At 30.8% G+C, this 15270-nt stretch overlaps 2 protein-coding genes and 1 long non-coding RNA gene across 3 annotated transcripts; 1 reads left to right on the top strand and 2 right to left on the bottom strand.

The window, feature by feature from the left end:
* Positions 1 to 994: 994 nt before the first annotated feature.
* LOC108830367 (uncharacterized) lies at positions 995 to 2585 on the bottom strand. The gene is made up of 6 exons (XM_018603996.2): positions 2410 to 2585; positions 2189 to 2258; positions 2063 to 2122; positions 1844 to 1958; positions 1558 to 1673; positions 995 to 1479 (listed from the first exon to the last, which is right to left on the bottom strand). Exons 1-6 carry the CDS (start codon positions 2484 to 2486, stop codon positions 1231 to 1233), a joined length of 687 nt encoding a protein of 228 aa, XP_018459498.1. The 5' UTR covers positions 2487 to 2585; the 3' UTR covers positions 995 to 1230.
* A 762-nt stretch (positions 2586 to 3347) lies between these two features.
* Positions 3348 to 4339, top strand: LOC108851833 (dof zinc finger protein DOF1.6). Its single transcript, XM_018625306.2, has one exon. It carries the CDS (start codon positions 3419 to 3421, stop codon positions 4088 to 4090), a length of 672 nt encoding a protein of 223 aa, XP_018480808.1. The 5' UTR covers positions 3348 to 3418; the 3' UTR covers positions 4091 to 4339.
* An 8667-nt stretch (positions 4340 to 13006) lies between these two features.
* Positions 13007 to 14432, bottom strand: LOC108847743 (uncharacterized). The gene is made up of 2 exons (XR_008936929.1): positions 14133 to 14432; positions 13007 to 14055 (listed from the first exon to the last, which is right to left on the bottom strand). It is a non-coding gene; the product is annotated as an uncharacterized LOC108847743 (long non-coding RNA).
* Between the last annotated feature and the right edge of the window lie 838 nt (positions 14433 to 15270).

A 15270-nucleotide genomic window follows, 5' to 3' on the forward strand; every position in this document is an offset into this window, starting at 1 on the left:
CCTCAAAGCAAGCTATTATCAAAAAAGAAGAGTAAATTAGCTGAAAACCCTTAGAAAAAATAGATACCATAGGAGAGGGAGGGGAGGGAAAATGGTAGTGATGGGAAAAGAAAATTGGGGGGAATTTAGTGTGTGAAATGCAAATATGGTGAGTTTGGTGTGTAGGAAATGCAATTATCTAAAAAAGAAATCAAACGCTTGGCTAATTTTTATGGGAGGCTCATAAACATAAGATCATCCGTTCATGGAGCTCATAGACCAAGACAATTGGTTACTCTTTACCGAGCTTATATGCTCTCTAGTATGGATGGACATTTTAACCGATACATGAATCCGTATCCGAACTCGATTCGAAAAATCCAAACCAAAATTCGAATCGAAATAGCAAAATACCCAAACGAATATTGATCTAGGAGAAATTTAATATCTGAACCCCAACATGTAATATCCGAATCACAATAGATAACCAAAATTAATCGAACATATATATACTTACCCTCGTATTTCTATGTTACATCTTTTATTTTAATTAAAATATTTATATTGATGTATAAGATCATATATATATATATATATATATATATATATAAATGAAATGATGTGATACTCATTTAAAATGCACGTTGACCTTTTTGTTTTATATATTAACAAAAAATATCCAAACTTTAAAAATAATAGCCAAATTAATATCTATTTATTGTTGAAATGTTATATCTAAACATATTAATCATTCAATCTGTTAAAAATAAAATATCAATCAAGTGAAATCAATATTTTTAAATATAAGAAACTTAAAAAATATAAAAAAAATATAAAAAAAAATTCTTTTAAAATCTAAATATCCGAACCCAAAATATCTGGTCCGGATTGAAATACCTAACCTGATCCGAAATATCCAAATGGATTCTATACCTATTCCAAATACTCAAAAATTCAAAATACCCAATCTGAACCGGAACAAATATCCAAACACCCATCCCTACTATAGTATAGATTAGATGAATGCTCTTGACGTTTATAAGCTCTTGTTGATCCCTTACAAGAGAGACCTCAAGTGTAAGGATCTCTTGAATATGTGGTTCAATATTCTTCTACAATGTAAAGATCAAAAGTTTCAAGGAACCGAAAAACAAGGCAAGTACGTACGTCTCAAGAGTTACCCATAAACATAAAGCTCTCTTCTGCCAAAAGAGCAGTTCAAGTGAGTTTAGTCTCCCGATAGGAGTGGAATCACAAAGACGGTCTCTGACAAAGAATGAAGAGTTGACAGCTGATGAAAGCCATAACCAGAGAAGTCATCAGCTCAAACCCAACAACTTTGGGGAAATGCCATCCCATGACTCTCCTTAGATAGCTCGTGATTGAAGGCATTGTAGCGATGATCACTGCACACGTGTATATGATGGGGATCAGAGTCTTTGGCTTGTTCTTGCGTAGCCACATCAATGAACCTAGCGCAGCTAAAGATATCGTAAACACCTGAAATTTGAAACGAACATTTGAGGGTTAGTAAGAAACAGTTACATATACAGAAAGATATCTCTAGAAGTTACATACCAGATTTGCATTGGCTTCAAGCCCTTGCAAAACATAATCCCAGGTGAACTCAAGTCCTCGAGCACCAACCCAAAGAGGAGCCAACCTATGCAAAACAGAATCCGCAAATGCCCATCCTGACCCAAAAGAAGGCAGTTGATTAATACTCCGTGAAGTAACAAATCTAGAAATGGAAAGGAACGCTTTTTCTATGATCCACTTTACACCATATCATATCATCGATTTATAACATGTTTTTTTCAAAACGTCAAAGCCATATCTAACAATCTTTTCTTTTTCCACTTACCAAGGCCAACAGCTTGAAACTTATGGTTCTGAGAGATGTTCCTGTGTGTCAGCTGAGCCAGAGCAAAGTACAGACCAGCGACGTCAATGAAGCCAATCATTGCTTTCAGTGCTTCCTGAGATGGGAATCCATACTTAATTGTTACCATAACAAAACAAGCTAACCAATAACAGTAGCTGATAGCAGAAAATAAAGTCAACATTGTGGATTCAAAAGTACCTGGTAAGGATCAAATACTTCAGTTTCAGAGACTTGCAGAAAAGTTGCCAAGCAAACAAGCTGCCATGAAAATGAAGATTCAGATACCAAATCAAGATTTGCGCAAGATGTTAATGATTGACTAACCTTAACCAGTGCTGTAGCGAGGTAAACAACAGCAGCCTTCACGGAGGTTCCAAGAGTGTCATATTCAGATCTGCAGATTTAAGAAAACATAAAAAAATTATAATTCTCAACGACTAGTGGCGCATAAGCCGCCGGAGATTATAGATCGCGAAGTCGTTGATCTATTCAGAAGATCTACAATTTGAAATCACAGATCGAGAAGAGTGGGGTTTTTTACATACAATGGAGTGGCGGAGTAGTAGACGGCGTGGGGACCGAAGGTGAGAATCGCACAGTTGAAAAAGTGAAATAGCGTCATCTTCCACCAAAACAAGCTACAAGTCCGGCGACGACGTGCGGCTATGCGATTGAAGAAGAAGCTTTGGTTTACTTCCGAAATCTGAAACTCGATTGGATTTAACAAATATTGTTGCTAAATTAAAAATGGAATCTAAATGGGTTATTAAGTTATGGGCTGTATAACCACTAAGGCCCAATTAGATCTATCTATATCAAAATTTTAGCCTTAATATTGTTTTTTTTTTGTTGGCTCATGTTTGCTTTTTCCTTGGGCCCACGTTTGCTTAAATTAACTTCATTTAGAATATCATTTTTTCTTTGGTCAAAAGTTTCATTTATAAACTCTTTTTTTTTTTAAATACTTTTTACACCACTAAGGTTTTATTAGATATGTTTTATTTTATGTAATGTAACAAAAGCCTTAAACCGCTTATTAGTCTTTTGCAAAACACTTTCTTAAATACTGATGCTCAATAGTGTTTCTTTTTTCTGAACAAACTCAATAGTGAGCAAAACCAATCCAGGGAAAAAAATGTGACTACCAAGGCTTAAACCGCTTTACAACGTGTCCTCATTCCGATTAGATGTTCGTTCTACAAGGCAAGCTGTATCGTTTCCCACGTGTTAATCTAAAAAAAAACTTTCTTGAAATTTGATGCTCAAATAGTGTTTTGCAAAACCAATCCAGGGAAAAAATGTGACTAATTTTATTTGTATTTTCAGTATCCACTCTATCAATTCATTTAAAAGAAATTAGAAAAAAAACATTCTAAACGACACCGCCAACATTTCTTTAACTCAAATTCATTTATTTTATTTTTGAAACTAAACCGAAACTGCATAATAAAAATCTAGCCTATATAACCCACATCGCCACTCTCACAACATCTCCTTCACTTTCGCTTTTCTCTCACTCTCTCTCTGTCCTTTTCCTCATTATCTCCTTAACTCATGCCGTCTGAATCAAACCAAACCCGACCCGCCCGAGTTCAGGGCTCAACGGCGGCTTACCCACCTCCGAATCTGGCGGAGCCACTGCCTTGTCCTCGTTGCAACTCCATCATCACCAAGTTCTGTTACTACAACAACTACAACCTCTTACAGCCTCGCTACTTCTGCAAATCTTGCCGCCGTTACTGGACTCAAGGTGGTACACTCCGCGACGTCCCCGTCGGAGGTGGAACCCGCCGGAGCTCTTCCAAACGCAACCGCTCTTTCTCCTCCAACGCCACTACTGCATCCTCCTCTTCCTGCTCTTCTTCCATCATTACAACGGCCAACGGTTCAGAACCAATGAACCAAGGAACCGTCACAAACGAAGCAAAGGGTAGTAATGAGATCTCAGGCTACGGAAGCTTTGCGTCTCTGTTAAGTGGACAGAGCGACGGAGCAGGGTTTCTGGCGTTGGGAAACGGAAGTGGAACCGGTGGGTTAGATTATGGGTTCGGGTACGGATACGGGTTGGAGGAGATGAGTATTGGGTATCTTGGAGGAGGCTCTGGAGGAGAGATACCGGTGGTGGGTGGTAGTGACACGTGGCAGATTGGGGTGATGGAAGGTAAAAGTGGGGACAGTTTATGGCCTGGTCTCGAGATCTCCATGCAAAGCAACGGTGCTAAGTGAAAAAAACCGTTTATGACTCTTGTCTTCTTCTTCCTCTGTTTCTGTCTTTTGTTTGTTTCCTTTTGGAAATTTCTGTTTGTGTTTTTTATTATTTCCTAGTGTGATAGAGAGAGAGACCAAAGAAGCAAATTAAACAGGAATGAAAAAAAAATAGGAGGAAGGTTTAATGTCTTTTTTCTTCTTTGAGGTCTAACAATGGCGGTTTGTAAATCCTCTGTTGATGAACATATTGGAATGCATTTCAAGTAGTAAATGGACAACTAAAAGAAAAAAAAATTTCTTTCATGTTATAATTTGGTTTGTAATTCTTGAGAATTAAGAGAAAACAAAAACAAGTTGGATTCAATGTTTTCGAAACCGTGTGAGTTAACAGTAGAGGGCATATAGGTCCAAAGAGGAAAAAGTACAGAAAGTACTGTTGGTACATCTTTGAAATGAGATATTTGCGTTGAACATAGTTTTGTTTTATTATAGATAAACATCAATAACGCTATTGTTCGTTCGCAGTGAAAAAGATTTGGGATGTCAAATCACGTGAGTCTACAGAGTTATCAAGTATACGAGACAATGAATAAAAATGCTAACGTTAATACTTAATATGATCGATGTAGACACATGGAGTACATGTTTCACATTCAAAACAATATGTTAGTAAGGAAGCAAACCAGTTTAACTTTTGAAACTCTTTATATATTTGAGTTTGTCATTCTCATAGATCATGCTGTACAATTATCATTGCTTCAACGTTAGTGTTCTCACAAAACAACTCAACTAACTTAGGTGTGCTTAAACGTGAAAAGATTAGAGAATGAATTGAAAGTGTATGGATCATAGGTACTGTCGCATAGTATCCTACTGTAGTCAAAAGCCAGAAAACACGTTGTGCTGAACATAATAACAGCATTTGACCCAAGGACAGAGACAATGATGCTCATCAGCTCTTGTTTTTTTTTTGCTAAAATAATGCTCATGTTTGTTACCAGCAAACATAACCTTTGCCCACATGAATAATTCAACTAAGTTCGGACAAAGCGTAATCAGCTCCATTTGATTGTATATCATATGCTTTGGTAATTTGATTCGAGTTATTCACTTTTTTTGTCTTGGTATTTATTTTTATTTTTTCTTTTTGAAAGAGTGAATGCCTTGAACAATTCAACGCACATTTCAGTAACATATTGATTGGTGCTAAAGCTTAAATCAACTTATATATACTATTTTTTACTCGTTTTTTTTTCGTTTATTTGTTACTCATTCAACAAAAAAGGTTTTTTTTTTTTTCAACAAAAATGTTTATTTGTTACTCATTCAACAAAACGAACCTTGCGTTTATAAAGATTTACATAATTAAATAAGCATAACAATATAACAAAACTGTCAACAAATGCATGATGTGGGTTTGATGTGTAACGTCCAAACCTTGCTTGTAGTTTCACCTCTCCCCGACCGTTATTGGTGTTCACGTTTTTCTTTATATGGCAACAGTTAGCTTATGATCTAAAAATGTTAGGAAAGCTTCTTATTTTATATAGTATATGTTTTACTGTGATTCTTATGAGTAATTCTTGGGTTCACTCCATAAGATGAACCTCTAGGTTCACCAACCAATAGTGTTCGAGTATTTGATATTTGATATCTTTTAAAAAAGGAAACAAAATTTAATTTCCAAACTATAATACATTTTGAAAATAAAAAAATAAAAATACATAAAAATAGTAATAGTTACAAAAAATAAATAAATTAATATAGTTAAGCTGTCAACAAAATACTAAACCCTATACCCTAAATCCTAAACCCTAAATCCTAAAATCTTAGGTAAATCTTAAACTGTAAATTTTTAGGTATACCCTAAACCTTTTAATAAATCTTAAACCCTAAATCATAAGTATTAAAAATTAAATTTTAGTAACACTAAACCCTTGGAAAAATTCTGAACCTTTGGATAAATCATAAACTCAAACAATATATATTGGTCGGTGAACTTACAGGTTTATGATTTATCCAAGGGTTCGGGGTTTACCCAAGGGTTCGGGGTTCACCCAAAGGTTTAGGGTTTAGTGATTAGGATTTAGGGTTTAGTGTTATTATGATTTAGTTTTTAATATTTATGATTTAGGGTTTAAGATTTATCAAAAAGTTTAGGGTTTACTTAAATTTTTTGGGTTTAGGATTTAGGGTATAGGGTTTAGTATTTTAGTGAAAACTTAATAATATTAATTTATTTATTTTTTAGTAACTATTACTATTTTTATGTATTTATATTTTTATTTTAATCTAATTAGAAATTCAATTAAGTTTCCCTTTTTAAAAGATATCAAATATCAAATACTCAAACACTATTGGTTGGTGAACCTAGAGGTTCACCTTAGGGAGTGAACCCAAGAATAACTCGATTCTTATTATTTTTAATTAGGCCATTCATACCAAAACTGGTGTAGAATAAACCAGCCCAACCGCAAAGTAACCGCTAGAAGTACTATATATTGGTGACATAAATATTCAAAAATAAAAAGAGATCATTTTCTTTTCGAAAAATATCATTTAAATCATCAACTTTCAAATTTAGTTGAAATAAAACATCATTTTTCATAAACTGAAAAACATAGAACTTTTATTTACAAGTTATTTTAATCGTAAATTTTCATTGACCATATCATTTTAATCTTATTGTTAATCAATTATTGTTAGTCAACAATTATAATTTTTTCGTGACAAAAAAGTCAAAAATTATAATTAACTAACATTATGTCTAAACTGATTTTTAAAGTTGATGATTTTTTTTTGGAAAAATAGAAATCAACAGTTTTTCCGAAAATTGGAAGTTAACTTTAAAAATAAATTATTTAGTGGAAAATAATTGGATAAATTGTCAAATATGACTTAAAATTTGATTTTAAATATAAATGTATACCCCCAACTTGAATCAAATGTAAAACTAACCCAAAAACTAGTGAAATTACAAATAGTCACTTACGACCAAACAAAAAACAGAAATTATTTTTACGAATATAACCTCTAAAGAGTAAGTTACTACTGGAAATAGGGAACCAGAAACCGAAGGCATAGAAAGAGAAACGTAAAAGATAGTTGTTGGTCTTTGTTGGCTCACGGAGAGAAATAATCCAAACCATTGTGGAGTAAGTTATTGCAGTGACTGCTCCAATTAAGGAGAGTCCGGCAATCGAATTGAGGTTTAGAAGTTGAAGTCCCATCCAAACCATTGTGGAGTAAGTTATTGCAGTGACTGCTCCAATTAAGGAGAGCCCGGCAATCGAATTGAGGTTTAGAAGTTGAAGTCCCGTAGTAAATAAAAAATATATGTAAATTACGAACTAGAAAGTTTCTCTTTTATTTTCTTTGAAACTTTGATATGAATGAGAAAGTTTCCAAAAAATTTGAAAGATATATCTACAAGATATCTGTTTTCGTAATATAATTTGAAATTAAAATAATTTTAATATAGCTACTATTTTTGACATTTCATATTTTTATTTGCATTTTGAAATATTTTGTCGTTTATTGTTTTAATTCTTTAAAAGATTATCTCACAAATATTTCAAAATTATTTTTATAAATTTAAAATTTACACATAAAATTTTTAAAACATTAAAAAGATTAAAATATTTTAAAACTTGCACTATATACAAATAATTAAGGGGAAATTACCAAATATGACCCAAACTTAATTTTAAACACAAAGGTATACCCCAATTTAAATCAAATAAAAAACTAACCTAAAAGGCTAGTGAAATTAAAAATAGCTTATTATGAACAAACGAAAAAATCAGAAATCATTTTAACGAATATAACTCCATAAAGTTTTCTAAGGTTTTGTAAGCCTTCTGAGATTCCGTAAGTTTTCTGGAAGACTTCGAGGAAGTGTTCTTGTATAGTACTTCTTAAAAGTAACTTATAAATTTATGAAAAATATTTTGCTGAGGAAAAAATTAAAATCATGTAATTATAAACATTTGGAAATGATATAAAATAAGATATAATAAAATTGAATTGTTTTCAGAATAGATGAAATAATGTAGTGAGTCATAGTATTCTTTGGTTTCGAGTTTGGTAACATATGTTTGTAGTATTGTATGTTTTTTTAGGGTTAAATTTTGGAAACTTAGCATTTTTTTGAAAAATATGTGTTTAGTTCTATGTGTATCAAACACTTTTTAAGTTGAATTTAAGTTTAATGAAGGGTTTAGTTAGTTAGTTAAGTTTACGGTTTATATTCAGGGTCTGGACGACTTCCAGGAAATCTTCTTATGAATAGTATTAACGGGATAGAAGATTTCCCGTAAAGTCTTCTGAATCAAAATATTTGACCTAAATTGAAATTTTTGTCTTCATACACATTCTCTCTCTTCCTCTCAAATGGTTGCAACAAAAATGTAATATTTTTCACTCCAAAACTCTCTAACCTCTCTTTAATCTCTATGAACTTGAAAACACTAAACTTTATATTAATTTCTCATTTTTGTCTCATGTCTTTCTCAATAATTTATGTTGTTTTGTAGGTTTTTAATCACATGGTTCTCATATTCCACTCTTTTAATAGTATATCTATAAATTTTAGATATGTATTTTGTGTGTTCTACAAAGGTAGATCTATCTAATCTTTCACTCATTTTTTTTCTGTTTTAAGCCATTTTGAACGTTTTTCAGATTTTGGAAGTATTCTGACGGAGTCTTCTCCCATGTCTCATCTTTCATAACAGAACATGGCGATTTTGTAAGGTTTTATGTCTAATTTGTCTTTATTTGGTAACCTCTTGTTGCATAAAGTTCTTACTTTTTTCTCAAACTAAAACTCTCCAATCCCTCTCTAATCTCTTTGAACTTGAAAACACCAAATTTTATATGAGTTTTTTCATTTTTTGTCTCATGTCTTTCTCTTCAAACTATTTTTTTTCTTTTTGCAGGTTTTTAATCAGATGGTTCTCATCTTCCACTTATATATGTATTTTTTGTGTGTAATGTAAAGGTGACCTATCTAATCTTCCATTCATTTTTTCTGTTTTTAAGCCGTTTGAACGTTTTTTGATATGCATGGTTTTCAGATCTGGATTTGGAGATGTATGTTTTTCAGATCTAGATCAGACTTTGGAAGATTTCTGGGAAGTCATCTAAAATATAATGTGCTAGAAGAAGTCTTCTGACGTAGTATTCTCTCATGTCTCATCTTTCATAACATATCTAAGTGTTTCGGTAAGTCACAATATCATATTTTTCTTCATTTTGTAACCTCGGCTCTTACATTTTTCCCCAACTAAAATTTTCCATCCTCTCTTTAATCTCTTTAAACTTGAAAACACCAAACTTTACATCAATTTCTCATTTTTTTTTGTTTCATGTCTTTCTTACCATTCTATCTTATTTTTGTAGGTTTTTAATCACATGGTTTTCATCTTCCACTCTTTTAAAGGTAGATTTATTTTTTTAGATATGTATTTTGTGTGTGTGTTTTAAGGTAAATCTATCCCATCTTCCACTTATTTTCTGTTTTTGAAGTCATTTGAATATTTTTGGATTGCAGGTTTTTCAGATCTAATTCAGACTTTGTAAAATTTTTGAGTTTGAATAATTTTTAGATTATCTGAATTCTTATTTTATTCAATACTATATTTTGTTGACATATACAAGACTGAAATCATTAGAATTTTAAAATAGGATGAATTACGTATGTTTTAAATAAAAAAGAAACACTTATAAAAAAAAAAAAGAAGAACCGCTTGAAACACTTCAAAATTGCTAAATGATTACTGTAGCTAGTGGTTCGTCAATTTTGTTAAGAAAACTGAACCACATGCGGTTCACTACGAAATAAAGTGGATCGATCTATAACTGGTTAAAAATGTTGATTGGCAAACTAACATGCGGTAGGCACACTTGTTCCTCCATCTTTCTAACCTTCCATTCGAACACTAAGGACAATAAGTGTGACGGTCCGGGGTTTAATTTCGTATTCTAATAACTTAAGAAATCTAATTTTATCCATATATATGTACCAAAAAAGAAATTAAAGAGGTTCTAAATTTTTTTTTTGTATTTATTTTTGTTTCCATTACAAATCTAAAAATTATTATAAACTTTTAAAATATTAAATTAAAATCAGAATACATTTCTAAAGATGTAAATTTTTGTTGATTAGGTTATTTCTGCTTAATTAATTTTATATTTGGATCCATGTTATCCCTGTATATTAATCCTGGAGCATTACAACATTTTCTTGTAGTCATGTGTCATCACGAAAATCATTCTTAGAATTCTTAGAAAAATAGATTGGTCCATCTAAATATATAATATAAATTTTATTAAACTAATTAATTGATTATTAGTGTATAAAAAATATTCTTAATTCTTTCCTTACATAAAATCTACGGAATTACCTAATATGATTAACATATATATGACAATTAATGTTTATGAATAATAAAGATTTGATAACAATTTTTGTATCCTCTATTATTTTTGTTTAATTTTATATTATTAAAAATATTAAACAATCACACCAACTATATAATAAAAAATTAGATTTTTCTTATATTCTATATTTTGAAATTTAAAAAATGACTATAAATTACTAAAAATGTTAAAAATACCAGTTTGAAAATTTTGTGACCAATGAATGAATTTGTTTTGTTATAACAAGACATAAATGATCATACAAATTCTAGAATTTTTTTCTGCAAATTCTAGAAATTTGTTATTATTATAATCTCATATATATTAATTAAGAAAAATTGATTACTTCAGTAAGTGTAAGATCCATGACTACACAATAATTTTTTTCTTCATCACAACATTGACAAAGAATAATTTAAAATTTGACAATCTGAAATAATAACCATTTTTAGTCGAGTCCATCATTTACTTAAATGGACCTAGAATATTTTTAATGATTAAATAAAAGGATCACGTACATAGTAGAATGTATTTTGATTTAAGAAATGTTGCATACCCAAAATAAATATGAATCATCATCACTTTCATTTAGAATTTTGTTACAATAAAAGATATAGGGTTGGACAACATCTGAATCCAAAATGAACCAAATTCAATCTGAAAATATTACTTAACTTTAACCAAAATTGGTTAGATATCCGAACAGGTTCAAAATTTTAGTATTTAGAGAAGCGGAACCGAATCCAATCCGAACCAAAATATTTCAAGTGTCTAAGTATATTTGAACCAGATTTACATACTTAAATATATTAATTATTTTTAAATCTAATATCTAAAAGAATAAACAAAATATATAAGTTAAGTTGTCCAAAATACTTGAAAATATATAAAAATAAAGTACATGTTTAAAATAGGTAAACAATATTCAAAATACTTAAAATGTCTATTGATTTTTATCCAAATATTTAAGCTAAATCAATTTGGATTTTAAGTTTATGTATTTTGGCAAAAATTATTTAGATTTATATGTTATATATTATTTTTATTTTAGATTTTTAGAAACTAAAAGTATATATGAACATTAATTTAAAGATAAATAAATGAGTTATTAGAATCTAAACTGAACCCGCAAAGATTCGAAACGAACTGAATCCGCAAAGATCCAAACTGAACTGAGCCCATCTTTAATCAAGTCTAAAAAAGTTATTGATAAAAATGAATATTGTTTATAATAGTTAAATACATCATATTTGAAAAAAAAAAATCGCCTTGCGCAAGGCGCGGATTATCATCTAGTATATTGTTAAATAAGTAAAAGTTCCAGTTATATGTGTATGTATCTGTGGGTTAAGTTATGATTCTATAAATAAATTTCTTGACGAATTAAAGGAAAAACACATAAGATCGTTATATATTACTCTCTTAAGCTCATGTCAATTGTCTTATCAATTTACCAGTATTCTCTATCCTTTAATTATCACTTTTTTGTCCTCTCATTTCTTCTCATACCTTTAGCGTCTTTAATTCGTAATAATTGTGTTTGAAAACATATATTAAGGATCTGGTGGCATGCTGCCATAAGATCATTAGAAATACTAAAATGTTAAGAATAAATAATAAAATGTCAAGCATGTTAAGTATTCTATAGTTTCCCATGAATTTATTCTAAAGAGATAATATCATATGTTTAATAAACTTAAAAGTAGGCGTCATTGACCTTCAAGTGTCAAATTAAACTAGCATCATCATGAGATTTGAATCATTTGCAAAGACAAAAAGAGACTTAAATCCTCGAAAAAATGTCTATCTTGATCCAAAGGTTGTCTATATATAATGATCAACCTGATTCAGCAACCCAACATTTGTTTAAGTATGTCCATTATTACACAACTATGATGACGTTTCCTAAATTTGTGTTTTCTCACATTATTGCCTCGCAGCATGTGTGTTGTGATCCTCCCGGCTTATCCCTACATCAATCATTATTATGCTCCTCTACTTTTACTCCCAACTAAAATCAAAACACGAAAAGTTAATCTTCCAGATTTTATAGTACAATTTTTAATTACTGTATATCTCTCAGAAAATTTATATATTGTACATATAGAGAACACATATCTTTCAAAAACTTGTATGTAAAAAATAAACCTTTTTAAGATGTAGCTCTTATATAAAATGAAACGTCGCTCAAATGTTTCATAACAAGAGATTCATGTCCTTTTCTGTGAGTAGCATCAACAACGTTTCTAATTAATTCTACATTTCTACTAAATAAATATTAAGCTGAGTTAAATGCTTAGTTCATATGTTATCTTAGAAATTCAAAATGTTGGTGTATATTAATACGTACACCTAAGTAAAAGGTGGTATCGAAGGAAAAAAAATGGTGGTATCGGATGAGATTTAATTTTCACTGATAAATATGGATATATGTGATTACAAGTATTTGTGAAACAAGGTGAAGAATAGAAAACTACATTAGAAAAATCTTAACTAAGAATTGTTATCAAAGGCACTAAAAACTTACTGAATATTAGAATATATCACACATACATTTCTTTCAATTCAAAACTAAACACTCCTAGACAAAATACAGACAAATACAAGAAAAAACCTTTTAAAAACTTCATAACAAGAAGAAATTACCGACTTTGAACATCAGCTTTCTAACTTAGTTATGACTTATGACTATAGAACTTAAGCTTAAGTCCTTGAATAACCATACTCCATATATCACCTATGGAGAAGGCCAAGCTGAATGCAACCCCGAACAAACCCAATCCCCAATGGAAATACCAACTGAAACTGTACTTGGCAGGTTTCTTGATCAAGACCCACATGAAACAAGTATAAGCAAACGTGACCGGAGTCTAAGTCCACCGAGCAAACTGGCAAGGCTAGACAGGAACAGGGGCTGATCTAGAAACAAATATAATTGGGGGGGACAAAAATTTCCTTGACTACATTTTCTTTTAGTTTCGGGTTGAGGGCACTTCTAAAGACCTTATAGTATTTCTTAAAGAATATTAGAAATTAGACGGGGCACGTGAACCCGAACCCGTACGTTACTCTCCGTCCACCGCTGGACAGGAAAGGGAGAGCAACGCCAATGAAAAAACAAAACAAAACTGAAAAGACTCTGAAACTTGATTTGACCCAGATTGAACACAGCTTTTCGGTTCTGCTTGTGTAGCCAGCCGCAAACCTGTCAAAGGCAGGCATGAAGTATATCTAAAAGCTGCTCAAGCAGTGAAGACTACTAGGAGAAATGCCGTCGCTAATAAAAATGTCGTGAATGTGGAATGCATATAGAGCAGCCAGCATACCTCCTGAAGGCATAAGACCAAGAAAATTATAATCAAGTCTATATCACATAGACCAAAATGATAGCTAACCAACTGAATATTAGAGTAAATGGAACTTATAAGGTTCCCATAAGCCCAAAAGCCTTTGATGGATATGGGAAAGATACAAAGAGCAATGAAGAAGTAAGCAACTTTAGCTCCTCTCCACATTGGTACATGAGCTGGATGTTTAAACGTTGATGGAATCGTCGTCCACTACAAAAAGATTAAATACTCAACACAAATTCAATAATATATATATAAACAAAAAAAAAACTGTATAAATTCTTCACCTGAATTTCAAGAACTAAGTTATGACCTCTGAAGGGAAAAGCTATAATGCCAAGAGCATTCAATACAGAAAATAGGGAGCCAGAAATCGAAGGCATAGAAAGGGGCACGTAAAAGATAGTTGTTGGTCTTTGTTGGCTGCTCACAGAGAGAAAGAACCCAAACCATTGTGAAGTAAGTTATTGCAGTGACTGCTCTGCTCCAATTAAGGAGAGTCCGGCGATCGAATTGAGGTAGTTGAAGTCCCGTAGTAAATAAAAAACATGTAAATTACGAATTAGAAAGTTTCTCTTTTATTTTCTTTGAAACTTTGATATGAATGAGAAAGTTTCCAGAAAATTTGGAAGATATATCTACAAGATATCTGTTTTCGTAAATATAGTTTGAAATTAAAATAATTTTAATATAGCTAATATTTTTGACATTTCATATTTTTATTTGCATTTTGAAGTATTTTGTCATTTATCGTTTTAATTTTTAAAATTTTTTATCTCATAAATATTTCAATTTTTTTAGTTTAAAATTTACACATAATGTTTTTAAAAATTAAAAATATTAAAATATTTTAAAACTTGCACTAGATACAAATAATTAAGGGGAGATTGCTAAATATGACCAAAAAATTAATTCTAAACAAAAAAATATACCTTAACTTAAATCAAATACAAAATTAACCCAAAAGATTAGTGAAATTACAAATAGCCTCTTATGATCAAACAAAAAACCAGAAATTATTTTTACGAAATAACCCCATAAAGTCTTCTGAGTTTTTGTAAGTCTTCTGAGATTCCGTAAGTATTGTGGAAGACTCCAAAGAAGTCTTCTCGTAAAGTAGATATTAAAAATAATTTATAAATTTTATAAAAAAAAAGATTTTGCTGAGGAAAAAATTGAAATCACGTAACTATAAACATTTGGAAGTGATATAAATTAAAATATAGTAAAACTGAATTGTTTTCAGTATACCTCTTTTTAATCTCTTTGAACTTGAAAACACTAAACTTTATATCAATTTCTCATTTTTGTCTCATGTTTTTTAGTAATTTATCTTGTTTTGGAGGTTTTAGTCACATGGTTATCATCTTCCACTTCTTTAATAGTATATCTATAAATTTTAGATATGTATTTATGTGTGTTCGA

Source organism: Raphanus sativus, chromosome 1, assembly GCF_000801105.2.
Source record: "Raphanus sativus cultivar WK10039 chromosome 1, ASM80110v3, whole genome shotgun sequence".
Lineage (NCBI taxonomy): Eukaryota > Viridiplantae > Streptophyta > Magnoliopsida > Brassicales > Brassicaceae > Raphanus > Raphanus sativus.